This window comes from Nanorana parkeri, unplaced genomic scaffold (genome assembly GCF_000935625.1).
Source record: "Nanorana parkeri isolate BGI_ZX_2015 unplaced genomic scaffold, ASM93562v1 scaffold369, whole genome shotgun sequence".
Taxonomy (NCBI): Eukaryota; Metazoa; Chordata; class Amphibia; order Anura; family Dicroglossidae; genus Nanorana; species Nanorana parkeri.
This window is the reverse complement of record NW_017306637.1, coordinates 670,222-692,006: the sequence shown is the minus strand read 5'-3', so window position 1 is coordinate 692,006 and position 21,785 is coordinate 670,222. Positions and strand designations below refer to the sequence as shown.

The following is a 21,785-nucleotide window of genomic DNA, read 5'->3' as shown; positions in this document are numbered from 1 at the left end:
CTTAAAATCTTGTGCAAAGCCTTCCCAGAAGAGTAGAGGCTGTGATAGCAGAAAAAGGAGCCAACTCCATATTAATGCCCATGGTTTTAGAAAGGGATGTCCAACAAGCTCATATAGGGGTGATGGTCAGATGTCCACAAACGTATGGTCATATAGTGTATATTACTGTATAACTTTTTGTAGCTAATGTATACAACTGTCAGAGCTGGCATAAACTTTTTTGGGGCCTTAACGTGATCTTAAAGCTTTCATTTTTCTCAATTTCTGCTGCTGAGGTGAAGACTTACAATGAATGCTGCTCCTTGATGTATTTAGTCGGTCCCTGAATTTGGCTGGTCCCTGAATTTAGCTAGTCCCTCCAGCGCTGGCCCCACTTTCTGATTTCAGGGTAGCTGCTTTTTGCAAGATCCCATGCACCCACCCCTACATTTGCACTCCTGGCCAAGAGACTAGAGCCACGCTGTGTATGTCAACGCAAACACACAGCTCAAAAGCCTTCTCCTCCCACCTCCAAGCTAATAACTGGACAGCTGCTGGAGACTGTGCTGTGTCTTGTGACCTGGTATTCAGTGTGTGTGCTACCCAACAGGAATTTGGGGGAAGCTGCATTAAGGGATCAGGAGCCGGTACCAGTGAAGTTATTTTTTTGTAATTTAAGTGTTTGGGCACATATATGGCCTAAATAATATACAGGGGAATGTACACCTGGATGCTGTGAATGTATTGATTTTAAAAACTTGGAGCATTTAATGCTATGTTAAGCACAATTTTATAACTAAAATTACAAGTTACTCTTGTCACTGTCCTGACATTGGTATTTAAAAGTAAACCTGTACTGAGGATTTATAAAGGTGCCCTGCTGACCTCCCCAGTGAATATTAGTTCCCTGGCTGTTATAATAATCAAGTAGCTTCAGTACACTGAGTTAGAACAAGTACGTAGATTAAGAGCTCTGACTTTACTCTGACGTTCCTGATAAACATGTTTGCTCTCTGTATCAGTATCTCAAATTATGGGATCCAGAGAAAGCAAGGCAACTACCATTTTCAGAAGGAAGGCAGAAATGCCATTTACCATATTATACTCAGGACAATTTTTCTTTAATGTGAATTTGCAGGGCATTTATGCCAGGCAAGTACTGTAATGCTATTTGTTTTACATTGGACATATTTCCAACGTGACCGCAGAGACTGAGCAGATGCAAAGGATGGTATGCTACTCTATACAAAAACGACAAATGCATATTATGGAGTCTGTTTATATTATCTGTATAGAGAAAAAATACAATAAAATAAAAAAGGAATCTAATTGTATGCAATATGATTTATAAAACTATTATCTTCCACAGTTGCACAGTAGCATAGAAACAGTGATGAATGGGATGCCAGATCTTCTTACCATGACAAAAGACCTAAAGTGAGTATGATGATTTGCACTGTCGATAATGATCAGTGCAAACAATGAAGATTTAAGACATGTGCGATTCGTTCCGAATCGAAATTCGGACGAAATTTCAGAAATTCATAGATTCGGAGCATCTGAAATTCCGAAATATAACATATCCAAAATCATCCGAAAGCATCCGAATCCAAACATTTCGAATTTGGAACGAATTCCTGCGCGTGCACTGTTAACATTTAAATGGATAAAAACAAATTAAGAGAAGGATTTTAATGTCCCTTTAATAGTAAAGACTAGAGCACAGCAACCAGAAATGACAAATGTGCCAATTCTTCTACTCCACCTCAAGTTGAATTTTCGGGAATTCGTCCGAATTCCGAATCAGATCCGAATACGATTCCCGAAACGAAACACATATAGGATTTGAATTCCAAAAACGAAATAAACAAAATCCGAAACTAAACGAAACAAATTTTTAGCTGCTGCACATGTCTAGAAGACTTCATTCTACCTTTGTTTTAATGCAGTCATCATGTAATGCACCTATATGACCGCACTCTCACATGCATGCCTTTATCTGTGAATGGAGACCACATAGCTGGAACCTTTTATAGGGACAGGTTGAGACACACCTACTCCTGGGACCCACTATCCCACCTTCTACCCTCAAGAAAATCAATAAAAAGCAGCCCGATGCTTTATTTCCTTTCTATTGTTAGTAGTATTACTATGTTACATTGTATAGTGAGTTTGAAGCCATTATAATTGTCCCAGAGCAATATATGGTGTCTAGTAGACTGCAAATGTAAATATTGTGTTGATGCTTCGCCAAACCATGCTTGCTTTGTTTTATGTGGTATGTTAGGCATTGGATGCTATGTTGTTTTGGTTTACATGTTTGCCACTAAACAGTATGTGTTGCTGCATTGGAACGTTATGCAATTATTCTATTCCATTTTCTTTCAAAATCACTTACTAGATATTTGGTGCTGTGCTCTTGTTTCTATATGCCTATGTAATTTCTGACACTCCGCCACCACAACTTTAGGACTACATGACTCGTCTTGCTTGTTATATTGTATCATTCTAGCCCAATGGCAAGCCCCTCTTAAAATAGCAGCAGTGGCAATTATTCTATATATTTGTTCTCTTTCATGAGCTCATATATTTGTCTACAGTCATAAATTATTCTTGTTATAATACCAATATTATGGTGACATGATGTTCATATTATAAACTGTCAAATTAATGTACAGGCCAGTAACTCACCCTTTGGCTTTGTCTTAGCACAGGCTGGGCAGAATTGTTTTCTGTTTTCATTCATGTGGGCATTATTCAACCCATAGGCCATAGTGCCACTGACTTGTGTGCAGCCACATCTATATCATATTTATTTGCGCATTGCGATTTGTTTTGCTAGTGAATCTGCATATTAGAGCTTGGGGGAAGGAGTGCAAAGATAATGACTTTGGAAAGCAGGACAGTTATTAAAGTCTATTTATATTTTTACTTCTGCTTTCCCAGGGCACTTCCTATTTACTAATAACCACATGAAACCGGAAATTTCTAAAACAGTAATGCTGAGAAATACAGATGTTACTGGTACATACAGTAGTTGTGTCATGCTGTGACCTCTGCTCTTCTCGTTATATAAATCCAAAATATGGAGGCATTAATGGGTCTTGCAGCAGAGATGAGATAAAGCAACAGCATTCTATTGAAGGAAATTACATGAATATATATATATATGTATTTTATTTTTTTCTATAGATACATCTATATTTTATAAATAATATACAACAATATAGTCTTTATTGGTGCTATATAACTCTATATATCTTGTAATATATGAGCAATCTCAGTCTTCTGCATCATGTTGATAGTTCCAGACATCCTCTAGTAACAATATTGCAGCCTTTGACAGTATTTTGCTTTTTTTATTTATTTTCAGCCGTTTGTCTTTGCAGCAAAACAAGGAAATCTACCCAGTAGTATATAGTGTGCTTTTACAAAACAATAATGCTGCATATACAAACTACTTTTAGTAGTATTGTTTTTTAGTATTTAAACTACTTATTGTAACTACATTTACAGAAACTAAGAAAGAGTGCTACAAATATGCAGGCACACTATCTATCCTTTCCTGGAAAATTCAATAGTTTCTGTGCAAATAGAAGCACACTAAAGTCACTTAGTTTCCTTTATAGCTGGTCCATTATCTCCTTATCAAACAGGACTTCAAGCATTTAGGTGAACACAGGAAAACTGGTTCTTGATCTTAGCAGTCTCTCTCTTGTAGTGCAGCTTTAGTGCTCTCCCATTTTCAAATCCTCCTTTCAACTTATGCTGCTGGCCTTTTATCTGGAAAATGTCAAGCCATTCCTACATGGGTGTAGCCCTTTCTACTTCCTACCTGCATAAGTTTCAATGACGGAAGCATATCTGCCTGCAAACTTTAGATGGTAGCACAGTAATTTAAATGCCGTGGGTAAATATGTCAAAAGGTATTTTGAGTATTGTGGTGGATTTTTATTGCCACCGCTACAATAAAGCTTGGGTTCATTGTTTGACAATAGCTTCTCTAACACAATAGAAACCGTTACAAATGTGTACTTTCTTGGCAGCTGGTTTACTGTACACCAATGTTATTTTATTTTCCTATTGTTTTACAGAAAACACAATAAGTCTTATGTAAACACTTCCTTGATCTAACATGAGCATGTATGTAAGATGCAGTTGTCTCTTCATATGAGAAGTACATAAAATGATGGTATATTTCTCTAATGATGGCAGAGACAACAAAAGCACATTTATCAGCAGTGTGGGGAAGGGTTAGAATATCTGTCAGGTCGGTATTGTTCCCGCCTCTTACTCACTCTTTGCAAAACTGGCAAAAAATGTATGGGCTGGAGTTGGGCTTTATGCAACAAATTCTACCCAAGCATATGTATTATTTTACTTAACTCATTTATATAGAGCCAACACAACTCAATGCTTTACTGAGTACATAGAATCATCAACATCAGTGCCTGCTTGGAACTTCTAGTTTAATGTCCTGAACACATGATATAAAAACAAATACACTCGCAAAATATCAATGCAAACAATGGAAATCATATAAACTACATGCAAACAGTTCTTCTGAGGCCAGCAACCCAAGCACTGCAACACAGCAATAATGAGTGTTTACCCACATTACGGTATATATAAAGTGACATTTCATGTCTGTACATTGTTCTTAGAAATCTGGAGAATGATGAGCTATACTATAAATCATATGTGAGGTGCGGTCTTGTCTTTCATTGAGTATTCCTTTTCATAGAAGTGAATTTCACAAGGTTGCCACGAAGGTCAAAGATCTGCCTTCATCGAAAGAAGCAGCAAGTCCTTCCTCTAATCCAACCTCTGCCAAAGAAGTTAAGGAAGATTTCATTAAAATTAAGAAAAGCCTGGAGGGCCTGGTCAAAAGTTCGGTGAGATGATAGTTGTTCTGAAACCAAAATTAATGTTTGTTTTAAAATGTGATTCTGGTGAAATAAAAGGGGGCAGCTAGAGCAAGAACAGATCAATTCCATGGCCTGGAGTTCTGTCTGTCTTTCATTAGAAGTCATATGTGAAATCCTTGGTGTCTGTCATTCATTTACAGTTTTCATGGTATATGAGTCCATAGTGTCGAAGCACTACACACTGACTTATTTACATGTACAGTTAGATGCCTGTTCGCTTATGAAATGTCTACATCAATTTAATGTAAACATACCCTTTATGTGAAATGATTAAACAGGAACAGACACAAACAAAACACTCACTACTCTTGCATTAGATAGGATTAAAATGATTTTGATTATTTATATGGTGAGATCGAGTAGAGATCAAGGTAATACATCTGACTCAATCACAGGACAGTTACATTTTAAGGCAAACAGGTCCTCCTTTGTCTGAGGAATGTGGCAACCAAATATACTGTATATCTAAATGGCAAAAAGTGGAAATCCAAACAATGTTCTGGTGCTTTTTCTTTCTCTTCCCCTAAACAGACACTGTAGTAGCATAATACTGCGGCCTTCCTCTACTTTCCTTGTGCCATCCAATTGTGCCATTGGAACCACTATAAAAACGTGGTATTTCCAGGTCAGGTTGAAGAGTATACACTGCCCACTGCCTACCACCTCCTGTTTGGTGCTTGAGCAGCAAATTGCCAGACCCAAGTTCTGTAACATAACGTCTTGTATTGCCCTTTACAAACTGTGACTTTTAAAAAGTCAGTATTTATAGAAGAAATTCAGGTTGCAGTACTGGATTGGGGTATCGGGCAGGAACATAGGAGCAGGTATCTTATGGTGCCCACTTCAGAGTCTCATTGTGTCTTTATTTTGTCTTTTATTGTCTTTATTTTGTGTCAGTAAAAAGTCCTTTTAAGCAGCAGTCTGCATAACCTTTAAATTCTTTCTGCTGTTCAGTCAATCCACCTTACTATTTTTGCTTCACTCCTAATTTGGGTTACCTTGTTCTCCTATTCTAATATTTGCTTCTTCTTCTTCTTCTTATTATTATTATTTTCTGTACTCTAATCAGTGTTATTTATTACTTTTCACCAGGAACAGACTTCACGTTGTCCTCCAAGAACAACTCAAACCTCCTGTTTGTCCAGTGGAATTTTCCTGACATTTCTGCTTTTGCAAAGTATTTGTACAGTGGCTTATATTTTATTGAGGTGAGTAGTTTCTATCCTTTCATGTATTTCTCAAAAGAAGTGCACGTTAACATGTGATTGCATTGGCAAAGATTTGATGTTTGCTATCTCTGTCCCCACTGGGAGATTTTCCTTCGCTTCCTGTCCTGATGACCATTGCAACCAAGGACAGAAAGTGGTGGGAAAGCTAAAAGGTTTCCACTGTTACCGGAACAGGAGGAGGCAGAAAATCTTTCAATGGAGACACTTGTTCTAGTGATTGCTGTCTAAGAAGGAATTTCAGCTAATTTTGGTAAGATTTCCTCCTACTTCTAGTAGTGTTTTTAAGACAGGAAATTAATCTCCCCAATAGGAACTCAGAGACCGAAAATCTGACAAACTTATACATGCTATCCAAAACTAGAAAATACAATTTTGGTTGGAGTTACATGTTAAAGGGGTACTAATTGCTTACATTTTTTTACCTTCATCACGTTTTTATAAACCAGTTGAGCAGTGGAAAATAAATGCTTTAATTAATAACTGTTTAGAAACACTGACATGTTTCTTTACCACTACAGCCTCTAGGTTCCTGTGCCCTGCTTAGCTGTGCTTCTGGTCAGGGTGTGCACACTGAACACAGTTGCCCTGTAATCCCTTCTTGGGACTACATGTCACATAATTCCACTGCCCCTGCACATGTGTGCCCCATTTATTCTTCTCAGTCTGAGTTCCCTCTCCTTGGGAACACATTTCCAATAATGGGACCACAGCTACTGCACATGTGTGCCCTTTATATTTCACCCTGGCTGCCAGTGCAGGAGCATTAACATAAGGGTGTTCAGCCCTGTCATAGATTCTGATTGGTTGGTAGGTGGGACAGAGCTTCTAAGATAGGCAGAAGGACAGATTCAGACGCCTGGCAATAGGCGTGGTGACTTGTGGTAGCTGAATCTGTACTACTGCATACACTTCGTACTCCTATGCTGGCCAACAAGAAGTGATGTTTCTTGGCAACATTTTGGAATTGATGGGGCAGATACCACTACAGTTAGGGCTCAGGCAACACAGAAAATGCAACAACAAAAAAATGTGCACCATGGGGCGATTTGTACAACATTACTCTAATACAGATGTCACCAGCACCAAAATTCCATGTTAGTGCAAATCCATTTTATTGAAAGTTGTCATTCAGATGACCAGCGCTTTCAGGGCCACACAATCATAATTTCTGAACCTGATGAAGGGGACCCTGTGTGGCCCCGAAAGCGCTTGTCGTTTGAATGACAACTATCGATGGTGCTGGTGACATCTGTATTGGAGTTCTGTTGTGAGCGGCGCCATCCGCAGTCATTACGATCACCCATTACTTTTGGGATATCCGGTAAGGAGTGCGACAAGTTATATGGATATATTTTTAAAACATTTTCCATGGTAAGTTAAATTAGCTTAGGTGTTAGAAAAATGACCTTACCATTTAAAGTGTGTTTTTCAATTGCCTGACACATTGGAGAGGTGAGAGGATGTGATGAAAACCTCCTACGCATGATACTTTCTAAATGTGTTTAATTACAGCATCACTTCCAGCATGCATAAATTCAACACAGATGGAAAGGGACACATACTTGTGTCACTGACATTTCCAGTATGGGTTTCATGCTTTAGGTAAGGCCATGGATATTTGAAAAGCTTATTTAACCCAGCAGGTTTATCAAGAAGCATATTGTTACCCAAAGTTGAGAAAGTGCATCTATTCTCCACGACCTGACCTTCACACTTACTTGTTGGACTGTCCACTTTAAAACCATAATAATTAATATGGAGTTACCCCCTTCCTTTGGAGCCTTAACAGCCTCCACTCTTTCCAGAAGATTTTGGAGAGTGTATATTGGAGTTTGCACTCATTTAGGCAAGGGACCATTTAAGAACTCAGGTACTGTTGTTGGATGAGATGACCTGGCTTGCAATTGGCATTTTAGTTCATCCCAAAGGTGTTCTATAGGGTTGAGGTCAGGGCTCTCTATAGGTCTTTTGAGGTCCTCCAATCCAAACTTGTCACAATATATCTTTGTGTACCTGGATTTGTTCACAGTGAAAAAGTTATGCAGTAACAGAAAAGGACCTTCCCTAAACTGGTGCCACAAAGTTGGAAGAGCACAATTGTCTAAAATGTCTTTGTATACCGTAACATTAAAGTGTATGCATAGTCAAAACTTATTTTTTTAGTTTTGGATAGGACTAGGAAGGAAGGTTTTTTTTTATTATTATTATTGCTGTCTGTGTATTGGCTGAGGTGATTCACCCTCTCTATTTGTTCTAGAGAACATTGTTACTGTGTGATGGGAAAGCCCATATTTTACAGTTGTCAACAGAACAAAAGGTAAGGGTTAATCTGCCAATGGGGACACTTGTGGTGGTGACACATGTCCCCTCACTTTGAGTAGATTTACTTTCATTTCTTGTTACATCTCAGGATGTGAAAGAAAATTTCACCAATGAGACAGAGACAGAAAAAAATAAACCCACTAAAACAAAAATAAAAACATTTTGGCTAGTACCTTTCACTGGAAACACCCAAGCTTCATTATTTAGAGGGAAGGCCTATTTTTTCACCGTATAGTATATATATATATACATATTATCGACTACATTATACTGTGTAAAACGTAGAAATTGGTGTTTACAGTTTCAAACTCTATCAAGCACTACTTTATGCAGTACAGATCCAGTGCATACTGAAAAAAATCGAATGAGGAACAAAGGATTTTTTCAGTGTAATGCACATTTTATGCTTTGAAAATGCAAGGACAACGCTGAAGACAAACAAAACTCCTATGAGGTTTTGTATTTCCAGCAGTTTCACTCTTAAATTGGCAATAAGAGTTTTGTACAACCCCTCCATGTGTCAGTTCTGTTCATAGACTTGTCCTGTGCTGGGTTTAAAATGCAGCTTTTTATATTTTTTTTCCCCTCTGCTGAAAATAACTTTCACAATGAATTCTAAAAGAACAGACGGCAAAACAGAATGATCTCGATTTACAAATGTGTATCTTAATTATGTGATTTCACATCTCTGCCAAGCAAATGTCCCCAGTCTGGGCATTTCCATCAAATGTACATGTTATGCTGACCCCATAAAGGGTGTTTAATGGATAGAGAAACCAGTGGCTCCTTACTGTTGGCTACTGCATATTTGCATTTGGTCTGGTCAGACCTTAAGTTGGGCCTCTGCAGAAAATATGAATTCCATAGAACTGAAAATGAAAGTTACTTTGAGAAGATATAATCTAACCTTTAATGTATTATGCACTGCCTGTATACATAGAGCTTCTCCATATTGCCCATACCTAGTCTTCCTCTCTCTAATCTCAGAGGTGTTCTGGAGCCTATAGGAATCAGGGAATTCTTCACATATAAAATACAAACAGGGTGTATGCAGGGCCGGATTTACTCTCCCGGCTGCCCCAAGGCCAGGTGGTTTCGCAATGCTCCCACCTCCCTGCCTAACCCCGCCCCCCGGAGAATGGCAACCGGATGGCAGGGGCGGCAGTGTTAGTTTTATTTTATTTTTTTAACTTTTTTTTATCAATTTTTTTTATTTTTTATAATTATTTTTTATTAATTTTCTGTTTATTTTTTACTTTTTAATCACCTTTTTATTTATTTTTTTCATTTAATTATTCTTTTTATAATTTTTTTTCACTTAACTTTATTGCTATCACACAGGAGCTAGCTAACAAGCCCCTGTGTGATAGCCTTTGGAGGTGACAGGTTCTCTTTATTGACCCTGTCACTTCTAATACAGGAGTTCTAGCACAGCACTGTGTTGGAATTCCTGTGGCAGCTGAGATGGGAAGACGGCTCTCCCCTCTCACTGTATACATTGAGCGGCAGGGTTAGTTTGAACCCTGCCGCTCTGCTCCCCACATCGGCGGCCAGTGAGGAGAGACTCGGCAGCCAGGGGCAGGACGGAACCAGAGGGGAGAGAGGTAGGTGCGGGGGAGGACGGACAGGCTGCACACATTTCACAAGTAATTGCGGCGACATTGCTGCAATCACTTGTAAACGAACAAGCGGCTTCCTCACACTACATTTAGTCCTGCCTTCCCAAAGCAGGACTAAATGTAGAAAGCAACTTAACGCCCGGCGCCCGGAACTGTATGTTCCGGGCGTCGGGTGGATTCTACACCGCTGCTGCCCCTCTGCTCCCTGCCGCCCCGAGGCCGGGCCTTGTGGGGAATCCAGTCCTGGGTGTGTGTAAGCCAGGTGCAGCACTACTTTCTGCTAATGTTGCCAGGAAATAGTCAAACCACATTAGGCCAAGTAAAGTCCTAGTAAGCAAGCGAGCATCAGATAAGAGCATTGCTTCTGACAATTGTTCAGTGTCTAGGTGCAGTGACATGATTTATCTTATGGGAAGAAAAATCATTTTTTTGCATGCCCACACCAACATCATTACTGAAGATATCAAAAAGAAGTCTGGTTCTTTTTTTGTTTGTTTTGGAAAGAGTTAGATGCTGTGTCATGTTTTTGATGTCTGCATTTGAAGGATTTCTTTTCAATTCCTGTCCTGATGCGCACACACACACGTATTGAGGATATATAGAGTATGTCCTCAAATCACACAGACAGCCTTTCTCAACCAGGGTGCCTCCTGGCTTCCTCAGGGGTGCCCAAAAATGTTCACATCCTCATGCCTCCAATGAGAAGAGTGCTTCTGATGTGAAGGGGGGAGTGGCTCCTGATGTGAAAAAGGAGGACTCTAATGTAAAGAGGCGTTCCTAGTGTGAGAGGGGCTCCTAAGAAGAAGGTGGGCTTTTGATGTAAAGGGAAACTCTGATGTTAAAGGGGGACTCTGATGTGAAGTAGAATGTGGACCACGCTTCATTTTTAATATTTTCGTTTTTTACATTTTAGACTGGGGTGCTCCGAGAATTTGCATACTTTTAAAGGGTGCCATGACTAAAAAAGGTTGAGAAATGCTGCTCTAACCTTCCTTCCTTCTATTTAAAATAAATGTTAAATTGCACTCTCTGTCCCCATTGGGGAGATTGTATCTACTACTACTTCTGGCAACCACAGGAAGTGAAGGGATATCTTCACTACAGAATCCCATGCAGCAATAAAAAGCCAAGAAAGGTTCCAATCCTTTTCTAAACTATGCAAAAAGAGGTTTTGGTTGGAATTCAAATTATTTCTTTTGTCTGGTCTCGGTAAACACATTTCTCTTCAATTATGAATGAGAAGCATAATAATAATAATAATACTGGTTCCCAAAATTGCATCTCAACAGGACCAAAAATTGAATATATTTATTTTTATAGTAATTTATTTGTGTACATTGTAAAACTGTATATAAGACAGAAGGAAAATCCTAGATAAACAACTAGACTTACAGTAAGAAAAACAGTGAGGAGTATTCCATTGTGTTTAAGTGGTTAAAAGCCCAGTCAGGCAGACTGAGTACCATATGTCCATTGTATCTCATTTGCTTGACTAACCCCTTTGACTTCTATCATTCTCACTATTCCTAATAAAGCCGGAGTGACAGCTGAGATTAGCATAGCTGCCTATTGAAATTAAGTTCTGGATTTTTAAGATATATCATTAAACATGTTTGTTTGTTTTTTTGTATAGAAGAATGTAGAGTTATTAGTCTTATCATATGTGTTATTCTCACAATTTATTTTTACTGCATGGATTAATTATTAGCTAATCATTTTATATACTTTGATACAAATTAAAAAGACAGCCACCATGTGGTACAAAAAAAAAGACAATACTAAGCCAAGATTCAAATTGCAAGAATTCCATGTATTCTGCTCATTGCTTCACAGGAAATAAACACATTGAGATTTGGTAATCACATTCTCAGATTTAATAATTATATGTACAGCAAAGTCTTACCACACACAGTTTGTGACCGTGATTTGTCAGCTTAAAGGGGAAACTATATTGCTTTTGTATGAGTTTACTATTCATATAGTATACACCCACAGCACAGGAGCAAAGCATTATGGGGATTCTGTGGACAGAGCACAGCAGAAGCTGTTGACTTTTAGACTCCATCTCTGATTGCAGCTCCACACAGCCCTGAAAGAGCAGTGCGGTAAGGAAGGTGGAGGAGTGGGGGTGAGACACTCCTTTGACTCATTCACTACTGTGTATACATTTCAGATTGAGCTTTTGAACTGTGGAAAGGACAATTAGTTTTTCAGCAAAGCAATTAGGCATAGATCAGAAAACAACGTAAAAGCCTAGAGCACCACCTACTTGCTGTAAATGAGAATACAAAATATCTATATGCAATATTTCTTATTTACATACCTAACAAATATTTTGCAATGTTATTTTATAGTCCTGGCTATAATTAAGAAGAATCTACAAAACTATTACACAATCAATTTTAATGTAACCCTGTTGATCTATAATAAGACATCATGTAATGATCAGATCTGTGTCTCTTTCCTGCACTATATACCCCCATGTCATCTCTGTCATATATTGACACCCTTTAGGGCCGTCTGCCCCAGGAAATGTTATGTTGCCTGTTGGCCATAAAGTCTCTGTCAGAGCCTGTGTCAATAACATTACTGTTTCTGGATCCCTGAAACAATCTGTACAAAGTGATAAGTGAGTGACTGTTTAGCACAGACACCTGCCAGAACTGTCATTAATATATTCTGGTCACAGATGGTGTTTTATTTAGGGGTTCCATCTGGAGAGCAAAACATTTCCTACTGCCTCCCCTCTATGCATCCATCCCATTTTTATTTGAAAGCATGTGTTAACCACTTCACCGTCATAATGTACAGATTATAAGCGACCTGTTTAGAATGCCTTATGTACTTTTGGAAACACATTTTCTCAATCTCTTGTTTTATTTTAAGTCTAAAAAAGCTCAATTAGTATTTTTTCAGTCTTGCATATTGCCAGGGGTCAAGTCCAAAACCTGTACACAATTTACTGTAAACGAAGATCTCCAATATATGGAAAATAATCTCTGTACTGGCAGGTGAAAGTGATATTGTATTTTGGGGTTAACATTTTTTATTTTATATCCATTAATTATATTCTATGTTAGTTCTATTATATTATATGTTAGTAGTTCTATTATATTATATGTTAGCTCAGGATGACCAAATCTTCACTCGCCAATCTGTAGAATTTCAGACTTTGAACTAAAAACGGACCAATGGAAGCTTGGAGTTGTTTTTTAATAGGATAAATATGGATCAGTATGATCTACATCTCTTACTGATGCAGACCAAACTAATCGCTCCCTCGTGGTGCCGCCGCTTACAGAAAGGAGCGATAGGTTTGGTCTGCATCAGCCCGATATGCAGATCACTCTCATCCTCCACTGGATCACCAGGATAATCTCAGAATGCCCCCCTTGACCCCAGGGATGCAGCCCCCTCCCTGCAAAACAGGTAAGCAGGAGAGAGGGCAATTTTTAATTATTATTAATGACCTTTATTATGTGTTTTAATGAGTGTGTGATATGTGTGTTTTATTGAGTGTGTGATATATGTATTTTTAATGAGAGTGCGATATATACGTATGCGTTTTTTAATGAGTGTGAATATGTGTGTGTTTTTTAATAAGTGTGTGATGTGTGTGTTTTTGATGTGTGTGGTATGTGTGTGATGTGTGTGTTTTAATAAGTGTGTGTGTTTCATTGCGTGTGTGTTTTATTTAGTGTGTGATGTGTGTGTTTTATTGAGTGTGTGATATGTATGTGTGTTTTATTGAGTGTGTGATATGTTTGTGTTTTATTGGGTGTGTGATATGTTTGTGTTTTATTGCGTGTGTGATGTGTTTGTGTTTTATTGAGTGTGTGATATGTATGTGTGTATGATGTGTTTTTTTATGAGTGTGTGATATCTGTGTGCTTTTATCAGTGGGTGTGTTTTTATCTGTGGGTGTGTTTTATGAGTTTGTGGTGTGTTTTATGAATGCGTGATATATGTGCGTGATTATATGTGTTTGTATCTGTAAGTGTATAAATATTTGAAGGCGTGCGTTTCCCTATTATTATTACTATACAGGATTTATGTAGCAACAGCAGTTTGCGCAGCGCTTTACAATAAAAGGAGTGCATTACAATTACAATACAATTCAAGACAAGATGGTAAGAAGGGCCCTGCCCCTGAGGGCTTACAATCTAATAGGGAGGGACAAGTGATACATGAGGAGGTAGCTGTGTGGGGATGAATTGTTTGAGAAAGAGTTCAGTGGTTAGGTTGAGGTGGGATAGGCTATACTGAAGAGATGAGTCTTAAGGGATCGCCTAACGGCAGTCAGAGTGGGAGATAGATGGACAGGTTGGGGTAAAGAGTTCCAGAGAAAGGGAGAGACTCTAGAGAAGTCCTGGAGGCGAGCATGGGAGGAGTTGACAAGGGAGCTGGAAAACAGGGGGTCTTTGGAAGAGCGTAGGGGACGGTTCGGGCGATATTTTGAGACAAGGTTGGAGACAGAGTTGTGGATGACTTTGCATGTGGTTGTTAATATTTTGAATTTTATCCTTTGGGCTATTGGAAGCCAGTGCAGGGATTGGCAGAGGGGGGTTGCAGACACTGAGCGGTTGGTTAGGTGAATGAGTCTAGCAGCAGCATTCATGATAGACTGAAGGGAGGATAGCCTGTGTAGAGGTAAGCCAATGAGGAGGCAGGTGCAATAGTCAAGACGAGAGATAACAAGGGAGTGGATGAGTAATTTTGCGGTTTCATTGGTGAGGAAGGGGCGTATTTTGGAGATGTTACGAAGGTGAAGGCGGCAGGATTTGGATAGTGATTGGATGTGGGGAAGAAAGGTGAGGTCCGAGTCAAGGATGACACCTAGCACCTTGGCATGGAGGGGAGAGATGGATAGTTGTGTTATCAATCTCAAGGGAAAAGTTGGGGGAAGGTGCACGGGCGGGAGGAAATATCAAGAGCTCAGTTTTTGACAGATTGAGTTTTAACAAGTGTTGTGACATCCAGACTGATATGTCAGTTAGTAGATTAGTGACACGCAAGGATACTGAAGGGTTGAGTTGTGGAGTAGAAAGATATATTTAAGTGTCATCGGCAGAGAGATGGTATTGGAAGCCATGTGAGGTTATTACCTGACCAAGAGAGGTGGTGTAGATAGAAAAAAGAAGGGGTCCAAGGACTGGACCTTGGGGGACCCCTACAGAAAGAGGAAGAGGAAGAGGAGGGGAGGAGATAGATTTGTAGGTGACACTAAAGGAGCGCTTTTGTCGGTAGGAGGAGAACCATGATGCTGTGATGCTGAATGTTTTTTAAATCACAGTGCCCAAACTAAAACACAATACCAAACTTATTTTCAGTTTTGGCACTTTAAGATTAATAAATTGATTTTGCGTTGCAGTTTGGGCACTCGGGTTCAAAATGTTCGCCAACACTGGTCTATAGAGTCGTTTTCTGGCAAGTCATAGAGTCAGAGGCCACTTCAGGGAGGTTGAGCTGCATGAGGCAGCCTGTATATATACACAACCAAGAACATGAGGCTAATCACTATGTAGACATCAGTTATATTGTCCTTGTATCTTGGTTCAGAAAATATATGCTCACCTTGGATGATGCTAGGACAAAGATGGTGTCATCTTTCTGGGGAGATCTTTCAGGGGTGGACAGTGTTCTCTTTGTGAGACAATAATAAGCTTCACTCACTAGTCACTAACTACTTTACAGGAAAAACATTTTTTGAGAGAAGGTGTACTTTACGTTATGCTGTACATGTGCACCAAATATTGGAAAACCCTGTCCCATGGCATGAATGCAAATTCATTACTGATATGGCAAATATTTTTTTCCTTATTGCCTGATAATACAGTAAGCAGCATTGCCAGATTAGTTTCTACATGATTACAACCAGTGATCAAAGGACATAAATATTCCAATCACATTTTTGATAAAAACATAAATTATGAATCACATTTGGACCATACAATATAGGGGATAACAATACCCCATATGTCTTGGTCCAGATGAATAGTACACAATGAATGGTTAATTAGCATGTCTGTGGGTGGAGCAGCTTTCACTGGCAATCACAGTATTATATTTATTCAGTGAAGGTGAGGATTAAGGTGGAGATGAATGCTGAAAATATAAACTGGTGCGAAAACTTCAGTTTAGAAGCTGCTAAGAATTCTAGGTGCCAGAAGTATGCTCTCATGTGCAAATGTCACATCACATGTCCCTAGGATTGGAAATCCAAATGATGGCCCTACAATTGCTATACTCTGGTATTTTACATCTGATTTTATATACAATAAAGAACTTTGTGTTTAGGAAACGTTTTTGTAGAAAGAGAGCTGTCATGAGGAACTTCTTGACACAAGTAATATATTCAGGCAACTGCCTGTGACAAAACGAGACAGATGGTCTTTGAATAACAAGCTGAGACGATATCAAGATTTCCTGAATGCAAGGAAAATTAAAACCCACGAACCTGATATGATATTTAATGGTAAAGTTTCATTTAAGTTATTTTGACCTTTTCCTGCTGCTCTTCAAAAAGTATATGAAGGTTTGTTTTTTAATGCATATAAATGCTCTGCGCCATTAAAAATGCACTTCATTTGCACTGGCCAGTTGATACCCAGAAATCCATCATGCAATGCTTTTGTATGGATACATCAAGCTGTACAAGTGTTTTAACAAATCTGACAGGGCAGTGGGATATTGTATAGTGGAGCTCTCTACATAGCACTGCAAATACATCCGTGGAGGTCTGTTATAGTACAATGTAGGGCCCATAGAGCACTTGTTATAAAGGAAAACCGTCATTAAAAAAAACAAGAAACGCACCTATACACAGCATTTAATAAACGTCAAGGGCACTTTTTACCTAAACCCATCCTGTAAGATATTTGAAGGCTGCCATTGCTAAGCCCCTCGTAAAAATGCTAATTGCTTGTCTCGGACTTCAATATTTTTTCATTTGCCACTGATCCGAACAAGCATGTAGCCAACAAAGGTGAAGTCATAGCTCCTGTTTTGCACATTTGTTCCATGTCAATGGCTGAAAATATTGAAAAAATAGCCAGGCAAATATTTCCAAGGGGAGATTACCAATGACAGTCCCCGTATATCTTTTAGGATGGGTCAAGTTGAGTGTTACTTCAGCTTAGTTAGTTGCTACATATAAATATGCTCCATGTAATAGACCGATGCAATCTTATTTTACTATAGGCTTGTGTTCCAAAACTGAAGGTAAATATAAAACATACTCACACTCACTTCATAGACTTTTCCTTGGGTCCATGGACTTAATTTTTATACTTCAATCATGAATTTTGTGAGTATGTTTTATATTTACCTTCAATCCTGATCTTAATAAATTTGTCTGCACAAGGAAAGGCGCCCCTTGTTTGTGTTTTTCCCCTAGATTTTACAGTCTCCCTGGCTGATTTGGGGCAGCATCCTACAGACATTTTTTATAAACGTGTTTATAAACGTGTTTTTTATCCATTCACCAATTTTTATTTCATCTATCAATTTGTAAACAGACTTTGATTCTGACTATATTCATGTGCACATTGGTTTATACTGGTTGAGCAGTCCTCTCTGGCGCTTTTTTGAGGGTTTTTTTGTGTTCCAAAACATTTTATTGAAAAGTACACTTTCCATTAAAAAAAAGTATGGATTAAATATGCTAGAATAGGTTTTCTGCTATATAAAGACTGGGATCATGCCGTATGGTCTGTTTGAATGAAAGTAACTCCAAACTGTACCTTGTTGAGACAATTCTTTTCCTCAGTGATGCATAAAAGTGTATCTATAGGTAAAACTTTTTATACTTTTGAATATAGTTGCGAAGGATTAGTACCACAGTCAGATGTTACTGCTTTCCGGGGCTCTGTTAGATTTCCCCTCACTTTCTGTTGTAGGGACAATGTTTTACCAGACAGGATGTGAGGGAAAATCTACAACAGGAAAATGGACAACAATAAAAGGCAGACAAAGGATCCAGCATTCTCCTACTTAAAGCTGAACTGAAGGATTTATCTGTTTTTTTAAACTTACATTGGGCCAGCTTGGTTATATGTAATTATCCATGTGTCACATCTGGAGGGCCATTGGGTATGCTGAAATTCACTGTAGTGTTCTGTGCTACATACAGTCATTGTTGTTGGAGTAACTTGTCGTCTGTACACTGAACACAGGGTCATTCGCTCCTGTACCTCCACCATTTAGCAAACGTCTTTTTTTCAATAAATACAAGGCGTTTTCTGGTTGTACAAGACAGAGTAGAGAGGTAAGTGATGTCACAATCACCACCTCGTACAATCACAGAATGCTTTTTTTTCATTGAAAGAAATACAAGGTGTTTTCTGAATGACGGAGGTATGGGAGCCAGCGACTTCCTGTGTTTAGTGTACAGATGTTAAGTCGCTCCAGCAGCACCCTGAGCAGGACAGCGATAAACTATATGTAACAGGCTACTACAGTCAATTTTAGCATCCCCAGTGACCCTCTGGAGGTGGCAAATGGATAAAAAGATGAAAGCTCTATAATGGAGTCCTGGATAGCAATAAAACCTAACGGGAGTTCTAATGCTTTACCAATTTTATCCAAAGCAAAAAAAAAACCTTTGGGCTATAGATGTAATTTAAGCACAGGTTTTGCAATTTGGAACCTCATAAAGACTAACAAATTACAAAAACAATCCAGGAAAATATAGATTGAGCACTGCTTTTCTTAGTTATGTTTAATTAATTGTATTTCTTTTCTTAGAAGAAGCCAAAAGGATTCCGGCTCCAAGAAACTCTACTGATGACCGAAGATTTCGATGTGTGCTACATAAGGGAATATCCTGGGAGCAGTGCATTTTTATGTTGTAAATAGTATTACGGAAACTTACATGTCAACAGCCATTTAAATCATGTAAGAACAATTTTAATTGAAATAAAGTGCTAAAATGTATGTATATTATTTTACTCCATTGAACAGCTGATTGGTTCTGTCAATTTTTGCTACCTACCTCAGAACTGGACCAAGACTGGAGTTATTCAAAGGTTTTTAATGGAAAGCTGCGGGCACTTTGTTGCACAAACAGTTCATAAATGATTGTAACATAATTATGACACTTTGAATAGGTATGTGGAGCGTTTGGCTAACCTGCACTATTTAGTGGATATGGCTTTCAGGTGAAAAAAACCTAGTGTGATCAACAATCAAATCACATTTATATACTGATATTGACAGCAATTACATTTGTGAAAATGTAGGTCTTTAATGTCTGGTCTGTCTGTAAAGTTTGCAGCATACATGGACATTTTTATTTTTTGTTCTATGATACTTTTATCTTCTTTGAAAACCAAGATTCAGTTATGAACTATCATCTAATACAGTAAATTAGGATTAGGGTCAACCAGAAAAGAGAGAAAGAAGAGCATAGATAGACACAACCAGATAAACTTGCTTGAAGGTTTGTACAGAGTTAAAGGAAAACTATGAGATGAGTGATTTCCACTCACCTCATAGTTCTAGCCGACCTGTGACAATGAGACTGTCACAGGTCGGCTCAGTAGATCGGGAGGTGAGCGAACACATACCGGCGTTCGCTCACCTCTCGATCCTGTCACGGCTCTCTGCCGTGACAGGGGGAGGGGCTGGATTCCCCTCTCCAGCAAAACAAAATTGGATTCCCCTCTCCCCGCTCCGATCTGCCAGCGCTGACTGGCGGAACGGACGAGGGAGGGGGCGGGTACACCTGGCTCTCTAGATAGGCAGAGCCAGCTGTCACTCACGCAGCTGGGCGGATCCCGACGTCCAGGTCGGGATCCGCTGCGGCGTCTCAGTATACCGCGAGCTTAGGGTAACGAGGGGATGCTAGTTTGTGTCCTCCCGTTAGCCTAAGGAGAACTATGGGGAAAAACACTGACCCCATAGTTCTCCTTTAATATAATACATTCATTGCACAAAAATGCTAGAACATTTAATTGAGACTAGGAATGCACTGATATATCGGCCGCAGAAACATATCGGCCGAAAATGGCACTTTGGCTAAATGCCGAAAGTGCAATTTTCCTGCCGATATTTTCGGTTTCGGCCTGACATTTTTTTCTATTTTTGTTTTGTTTCGGTTTCTAAATTTCTATTTCGGTGCACTTCTAATTGAGACATTTCTTTATCTTAGGCATTAGATTCTTAAAGTATACCTGTGTCCAGACTATAAACATTAAAGTTTGCACATATTCTTAAGCAGTAAAACAGCTTTAAAATAAGTAATCAATGACCTCTCTAGCTGCATGTATCGTGAGGTAATTTATCCTCAAAGATGACAGCAGAGACTCTAAAGACTGGTTTCAGTGGGTCTCTGACAGCTTAGAAACACCTGTTGTATGTTTACCACTGGCGGAACTAACAGGGTCGCAGCGGTCGCGAACGGGCCCTGGCATTCCGCCACTTGGGGGGGCCCAGCGAAGAAGCCCCCCCCCCCTGAGATAGTGCCGCTCCGTCCCTGCCGCACAGCCGTCCGCAGCATGTACGGGCGGCTGTGAGGCAGGGCTGGAGAGGCTGTCACACTGGTCCCGCAGAATGTGCTGCAGGCACCGCCGGGCAGTACATAATGCTCCGACGACCCTTTCCTCTTAGCCCTGCCCCCTGGCTGCGGAGACGAAGAAGAGGTCCCTGCTGGAGACAGAAGGTAAGTCTGTAAGTCTATTATAATGTATTGCTGGGACTGATTATACAGCACTGCAGAATAGCTCCAACGTTGTAGGACTACAAGTCCTAGCAACGCATTATAATGGGGGGGATGCTGGTCTAATTCTGCATAGCTGACTTTTATTATAATGTATTGCTGAGACTTGTAGTCCCGCATAGCTGGAAGATGCAGTGCAGGCGAGTGGAAATTCAATCAGGCTTGCGGTCACAGACCGCATACCTGCCTCATGGGAGCAGCTGCTCATGCTGGGCTCTCCGTTCTTTCAGCCCCAGCTCTTCACTGAGCTCTGGGTTGAAAACGAAGTGATTAGTAATGTCTGCAGACCTTACTAATCACACTAGATCAGAAGGGAGTTGTTGTTAATATTTATTTTTGTAACTTTATTCTGCATAAAACATCTAACAGTGTAATTTATAAGTTATTTAAGAGGGTGTGTTTAGGAGCGGAGTTAAGGCCAGGGCAGGGTAGGGGTTAGGTGGGCAACTGGTGGCGAGTAACTCTTAAGGCCTGGCTTGTAGATGTACCACCTGTTTGCATTGGTCCTGTCTGGTGTTCAGGCCTATTATCACTGTTGTATGTTTATGGAGTGCTCTTAGGACCTCAGAATAAAACAATAGCTTAGGTTTTGTCCCTGGATGTAGCTTTAGTAGCTACCTTGAGTTTGTGCATTACCTGCCAGTTTACTGACTTCTTCCAGGACATTGGATTTCCCTTGACTAAGTATCATCTCCTGCTCATCCTGCTGACTCATGACTTGTTTGTGACTTTGGCATTATCTTTTGCTGATCTGTGGCCGACCTTTAGCCTGTTGCCGACCTTTGGCTTATTCCTGACGTTTCCACTACCCTCCCTCTTCCAAAGCACCCACTGCTTTCTGCTCAATCACTGTCCCTTGTAGCACTCTCCTCCTCTGAAAACATCTCAACAATAAAGCCTAGTAGTTAAAGTGACATTAAAGACTAAAAATGTTTTCCCTCCCCCCAATGTTAGTGAAAACACTTACCTGAAATGATGTCTCTTAATCCGA

At 39.5% G+C, this 21,785-nt stretch overlaps 1 protein-coding gene across 1 annotated transcript in view; it reads left to right on the top strand.

The window, feature by feature from the left end:
* Positions 1-18,862, top strand: part of LMAN1L (lectin, mannose binding 1 like) — a 42,550-nt gene extending 23,688 nt beyond the window's left edge. Inside the window, exons 11-14 of the mRNA XM_018558919.1 lie at positions 1,349-1,416; positions 4,724-4,874; positions 6,000-6,115; positions 18,823-18,862. Coding sequence (XP_018414421.1) covers positions 1,349-1,416; positions 4,724-4,874; positions 6,000-6,115; positions 18,823-18,862 — 375 coding nt within the window. The remainder of the gene's footprint in view (positions 1-1,348; positions 1,417-4,723; positions 4,875-5,999; positions 6,116-18,822) is intronic.
* Positions 18,863-21,785: the final 2,923 nt, after the last annotated feature.